The following is a 6483-nucleotide window of genomic DNA, read 5'->3' as shown; positions in this document are numbered from 1 at the left end:
GACTCGGGAGGGAGTTTAGATTCCGGAAACTCCTCTCCTATTCTTTGGCACTGCGGCAGCCTTCCCTAACCGTCGGGATGCAGCCACCCGCCAAGGCCCCTCAGAAGGTCCCCCTCTGAACCTGACCGACAAAAGCGCCGGCGCCCCGCTGGGTCCAGTGAACAACCTCACTGGGGTTCAGCGATTGCTTGCCCAGGCCGGGGCAGGGCTCGTGCGCGGCGGCCGCCTCTCGCGGTCCAGGGGGTGGAAAGGGAAGCGCCCTGGAATAAGACGGGCCTAGGAAAGGGCGCGGGAGTGGGGCGGGCGGTGGCCGGGGGCGGAGACTGCGCACCGCAGGCTTGGGAGCGTCTCAAAGCGGACCCTGCAGATCCGCGTCCGGGCAGCGTGCGAACAGCTCGGGCGGCGTCGCCTGGGGCTCGGGCAGTGCGCACACGGGCTGGGCGCGCCCGCTGCGCGCGGGCTGCTAAAGCAAGCGCTGCGCCGGGGACCATGCGCTAGGCTCCCCAGCCACCAGGACGCGCGGCGGCGCAGGAGGACCCCGCGTGTGTCGAAGCGTCCGCCCCCGCGGCGCGCCCATGGGCAGCCCCTGGAACGGCAGCGCCGGCGCGCAGGGCCCGCGGGAGCCGTCCTGGGCTGCGCTGCTGCCGTGCGACGAGCGCCGCTGCTCGCCCTTCCCGCTGAGGGCTCTGGTGCCGGTGACCGCCGTGTGCCTGGGCCTGTTCGCCGTCGGGGTGAGCGGCAACGTGGTAACCGTGCTGCTGATCGCGCGCTACCGGGACATGCGGACCACCACCAACTTGTACCTGGGCAGCATGGCCGTGTCCGACCTGCTCATCCTGCTCGGGCTCCCCTTCGACCTGTACCGCCTGTGGCGCTCGCGGCCCTGGGTGTTCGGGCAGCTGCTCTGCCGCCTGTCGCTCTACGTGGGCGAGGGCTGCACCTATGCCACGCTGCTGCACATGACGGCGCTCAGCGTCGAGCGCTACCTCGCCATCTGTCGCCCGCTCCGTGCCCGCGTCCTGGTCACCCGGCGCCGCGTCCGCACGCTCATCGCCGCGCTCTGGGCCGTGGCGCTGCTCTCCGCCGCGCCCTTCTTCTTCCTGGTGGGCGTCGAGCAGGACCCCGCGGTCGACGCACTCCTGGACCTCAACGGCACCGCGCAGCTCGCCCGCTCGCAGGGCGCCTCGTCTTCCCCGCCGCCGTCCCCGCTGTCCCCGCCGTCGGGGCCCGAGGCGGCGGAGGCCGCGGCGCTGTTCAGCCGCGAGTGCCGCCCGAGCCCGGCGCAGCTGGGCGCGCTGCGCGTCATGCTGTGGGTCACCACCGCCTACTTCTTCCTGCCCTTCCTGTGCCTCAGCGTCCTCTACGGGCTCATCGGGCGGCAGCTGTGGAGGAGCCCGGGGCCGCTGCGACGCCCCACCGCCTCCGGGCGGGAGAAGGGCCACCGGCAGACGGTCCGCGTGCTGAGTAAGTGGCGCCACCTCTGTTCCCATCACACCAACCCGCGGTCCAGGCTACTCCCCTCCCCTGCTCTCCCAGCCCTCCGTGCCTCTTCCAGCCACGTTTCCTTTCGCAGTTCCACTGCAGCCTCCACCTGCGTGTCCTTCCCGTCTCTAGAGAAAACCACCTCCCGTCCCCCGGGGAGTTTTGGGGTAACCCCAGGGCGCGCCTGAGGCTGGGATAGCGGGGACCGGCAAACAGCAACAACTTTCCAAAGCCGCTGTGGCCCGCGAACCGGGCTGATCCGAGACGGTAACTGAGGCTCTGGAGCCAGCTGCGTGTCCCCGTTAGACGCGGCGGACGTGGGTTACCCACAGCGCTCTGGAGAAGCCGGGGGAGATCACAGTAAGATAAAATTTCTTTTCTCAGTGTCAGGTTATCCTGAAGGCTAGTGGACCACGCCCATATCAAAAATTCAAAGATTGCGCAGACATGTTGCAGAATTCTTTTCAACGGAAAATAGAGGCTGTGCCTCTGAAGTGGGTTTGTAGACGGAAGCCTGCCGGAACGGCTTGCTAGTACGAAGGGCACCTTCTGGTCTGTGTCCGGCCTTGATAACACGTATGTGAGCGAATATCGACGGGGTCTGCAGCCTGGTAGTTTTCCTGGGGTGGGGGTTTGGCTGGGTAAAAGTTTTATCCAATTTATTTTGCAGCTACTTAGTACTTCAGATGGTTTCTTGGGGACCCTTCTTTGTTTGCGGATGCTTCAGCTGATGCTCGTGCCTGTGTCTTGTTTTGCAGTGGTGGTGGTTCTGGCGTTTATAGTTTGCTGGCTGCCTTTCCACGTTGGCAGAATCATTTACATAAACTCGGAGAATTCCCGGATGATGTCCGTCTCTCAGTACTTTAACATGGTGGCTTTGCAACTTTTCTATCTGAGCGCGTCCATCAACCCCATCCTGTACAACCTCATTTCAAAGAAGTATAGAGCAGCGGCCTGGAAACTGCTGCTGGCGAGACAGTCCAGAGAGAGAGGTTTCCGCAGAAGCAGGGACACTGAGGGCGACACCGGAGACACGGCTGGCTGCACGGAGACCAGCGCCAACCTACAGGCCTCGGCGAGCAGCCTGGCCAGGCGAGCCGCCCCCTCCCGCAGTTCTCGGACTTCAGAGAAAACGGGTCTATAGGGTAAAAAGGACTAAAAGGCAGGAACTGACGCTGTAAACAAGAACTGGAAAGAGTGGTTGACATTTTGCAAGGTGGTCAGCAACTTTGTCAGCATGATTTTTTTTTTTTTAAACCCAAGTGTGAAATGTAACCGTACCAACCTGTCTAGTTTTCCTTTCATGTCCCTCCTTGGGGACGTTCATTTTGGCCTCATGAAATCCCACATCACAAAATGTGCGCTGGGAAGATTTTGGAAGTCTTCATTCTCCTAGTCTTTGGAAATGTGATGGCTCGTTTTACAGTTAAGTGATACTGAGAGATGCTGCTGGAAAGACTGTCACCTCTGAGATCAGAGGCGAATTCTGTTTTTACGTTTGGAATATGTATGTAATGGTCTATGTATATTGCATATACATAGGAACCTGCGATAATGAGAATTTTGATCCAAGAAATCATTTAATGCCTTTATATGGCAGCAAAAATTTTTAGAAGCAAGTGAAAGGAATTCCTGGTAACCAGGGGTCCCGCCTCTCTCCTGGCTCGGAGCAAATCTTAAAGTTTGTCTTTCAGAACTACTGTGTATAAACAACTGTGTTGCAACCCACTCCTCCCTGAGACTGCCCGAGGGGCATTCCCAGTGCTGTTGGCCGTGCGGCAGCAAACCTGGCACCGACACTGAGGGCCGAGAGCTCCAGCCGGACTTCCCGACAGGGTGACTACTAGTGTCGTGTGTGCAGAGCTTTAATATGCCTCATTTGCCTCAGCTTGGTGGGATAAGCGTTGTCATCATTCCTGTTTTACTAACTGAGTCTTAGATGTCCCAAGCAGGCACCGATGCGTCTGAGTCTGGACTGGTCTTTAAGATCCTTAACCCACCCCCACACTGAGAAGTTGCTCAGGGCATCCGTTCCGGGATTTCATTAAAGGTGAAAGAGAATGTGTTGGACATTCTGACCAACAACTCTGTAACTTTGTTTGCTGCAGTTTAAAGCCTAAACCTATTTTCAGAGGGCTGCTGCTGCGGCGCCCAGTTCCAAAGGGCCTGGTTCACGCCGTGGTCTGTATGAGTGGCGCCCCCTCGGGGCGGGCGGGGCACAACTTGTTTAGTTGTCAACTACAAGTGGTTAAATCCGTAAACAAGCGTCTGCTCAACAGGCTGACGAAGTTCTGTTGCTTTTTCAATGATTAGCTGAATTCGCTGATGCCTTCAAGTGCCCCTTGAAGCGTCCTGACCCCCTGGTCCTGCCCTCTACTGGGGCGGCAGTGAAGTCTCTGTCGACGTGGGTTTCTCCCAGCTAGTGGAGACAGCAGAGAGTGGTCACCGTGTTCTGCACATTTTCGAGGATTATTTGAAAAAAAGGACTCTGTGATCAAAAATGGTCGGAAAACACTGTATTCTGTACCCCTTCCCCAAGAGTCACGACAAAAAATATCACGTCAGAGGCTCTGAGAAGTGTTTCGTCCGGTATTTCCTTGATTTATCACAGAAGCAAGGCCCCATCCCCCCTCTCCAAGACCTGCATTAAACCTGGCGGACTGAGGAAAACTGTTGGGGACACTGATGTAGGGTTCTCAGAGTGGAGGTGCCGGCCCTGTGCCACTCCTCACCTTGGTAGCACTAAGTAGGGACGTGTTGGAGCCACTGCCACACAGTCTTTCTGCTCACGACAGTTCCTGTCTAGGGCAGTCACGAGTGGCCTCTTCCCTGTGGAAGGTCATGGTTAAAAACCTTACTGATATTTTATTTATAGAATAATATTTTAGATATAGAAACAAAGACCTCTCCTTTGAGCTTTCTTGTTCAGATTCTAGAAAAGAAGGATTCACATCACCCGTGTCTTAATGGGATGGAGTGGGCAAGAGTAGAGAACTCAGTGCATCACATGTCATAAGGGCAGCTGTTGTGTTGTGAAACTTTCATTTCAATTATATATTGGTTGCTGTCTTTCCTGGTTCACAAAATAAAATGTATTCCTACAGTGGGTCATGATCAAAACGATTTGAAAAGTTGTTCTAAGAGCTAAAATTGTTCTCTGCCCTAACAGAGGGTGTGGAGTTCTGGGAAGACCCCAGGAGGCCGAGTCAGGGATCACTGGAGAGGGCCAGCTGGGCTGTGGTTTTCAGTCTTGAGGTTCCCTCCTCCCCAGGGACGGCATCATGGGGGCTGTGGCCCGGGACACACCCCACACCTGATCAGAGATGTGTGCTGCGCCCCTGCAAGGTTCTCTTCCACCCTCTCTGCCTTCTGCAGGCCATGCCACTTTTGTTAGGTGAGGCTCCAGCCTTGGGGAAGGGCCAGTGTTTCATTCATTCACTCGGCAAATATTTACCAAGCAACAGCTAAGTGCTAGACTTAGTGTATGACAAACACGCTAGAAAAATGAGTCCATGTCATGGTGTCCAAATCATTCACCTTTTTAATGGCATTTCTTGTTTGAAGTATGTAATTGTGTGGCATAGACAAACCACAGATTCAGCTCCCAGGTTAATGAAAGCACTCACATCGGATGGATCTGCAGAATATCAGGTTAGCGCTATCCACATGGACATTGCTTCCCTCTTCAATTGAGCCATTTCCCCTTCTGAAGGGAATGTTCACAGGCTGCTGCACAGCACCTGCTAGGAATCAAGAGTCCCCTGTGCAAGGTCCTCCGGGGGACACAAGAGCAACGTGGTAATGATGTTCAGAAGTTTGAACACGGCCTCTCCTGACCATGTCTACTCATGTAACAGTAACATTTGCCAGTATGTGGAAGCTTTTCATATGGAAGTGTTGGTGGTTGTCCAGGTCGGGTGTTTTAAGTGGAGCTTTAAAAAGGCATTTCTTGAGGCTGGCCCCATGGCTTAGTTGGGTTCCGCTCCCAGGCACAGACCTACACCACTCGTCAAGTTGTGCTGTTGGGGTGACCCACATACAAAATAGGGGAAGATTGGCACAGATGTTAGCTCAGGGCTAATCTTCCTCAAACAAAAAAGAGGAAGATTGGCAACTGATCTTAGCTCAGAGTGAATCTTCCTCACCACCCCCTCCCAAAAGAGCATTTCTTAAACATAGAGGTGAGGCAATTTTTAATTGTGAGCTAATTTTCTAGAGATTCTGAACTCTAAATACTACATAGACCCTGGTCAGCTCTGAGCAGCCTTCAAAAATGGGCATTTCCTCTCCTGGAATCACGGGAACATTTGTCATTGAACAAGCATGTGCTCCACGGGCACACTTTGTGGCCAGTCACTGAGCATATCCCTTACTCTGTGTAAACTACAAGGGGAAGAGAGAGGAAGACTCTACTCACCACCTTCTTAGGAAAACAACATGCACTTTTTTTTTTTTTTAGAAAGATTGGCCCTGAGCTAACTACTGCCAATCCTCCTCTTTTTTCTTTTCTTTTCTTCTTTTTTTTGCTGACAAAGACTGGCTCTGAGCTAACATCCATGCCCATCTTCCTCTACTTTACATGTGGGATGACTGCCACAGCATGGCTTGCCAAGCAGTGTCGTGTCCGCACCTGGGATCCAAACTGGCGAACCCCGGGGCCGCCGAAGCAAAACGTGCAAACTTAACCACTGCGCCACCGGGCTGGCCCCCAACATGCACTTTTTTTTTTTTTTTAAAGATTTTATTTTTTCCTTTTTCTCCCCAAAGCCCCCCGGTACATAGTTGTGTATTCTTCGTTGTGGGTTCTTCTAGTTGTGGCATGTGGGACGCTGCCTCAGCGTGGTTTGATGAGCAGTGCCATGTCCGCGCCCAGGATTCGAACTGACGAAACACTGGGCCGCCTGCAGCGGAGCGCGCGAACTTAACCACTCGGCCACGGGGCCGGCCCCCCCAACATGCACTTTTTAAAGGATAGCAGATGCCTGTGCAATCAGGGCTAAA

The 6483-nt window shown here is 54.7% G+C and overlaps 1 protein-coding gene across 1 annotated transcript; it reads left to right on the top strand.

The window, feature by feature from the left end:
• MLNR (motilin receptor) lies at positions 1 to 4588 on the top strand. The gene is made up of 2 exons (XM_008536376.2): positions 1 to 1464; positions 2241 to 4588. Exons 1-2 carry the CDS (start codon positions 576 to 578, stop codon positions 2624 to 2626), a joined length of 1275 nt encoding a protein of 424 aa, XP_008534598.1. The 5' UTR covers positions 1 to 575; the 3' UTR covers positions 2627 to 4588.
• Positions 4589 to 6483: the final 1895 nt, after the last annotated feature.

The sequence above is a fragment of the Equus przewalskii genome, chromosome 16 (genome assembly GCF_037783145.1).
Source record: "Equus przewalskii isolate Varuska chromosome 16, EquPr2, whole genome shotgun sequence".
Taxonomy (NCBI): domain Eukaryota; kingdom Metazoa; phylum Chordata; class Mammalia; order Perissodactyla; family Equidae; genus Equus; species Equus przewalskii.
This window is presented reverse-complemented; position numbering and strand designations above follow the sequence as displayed.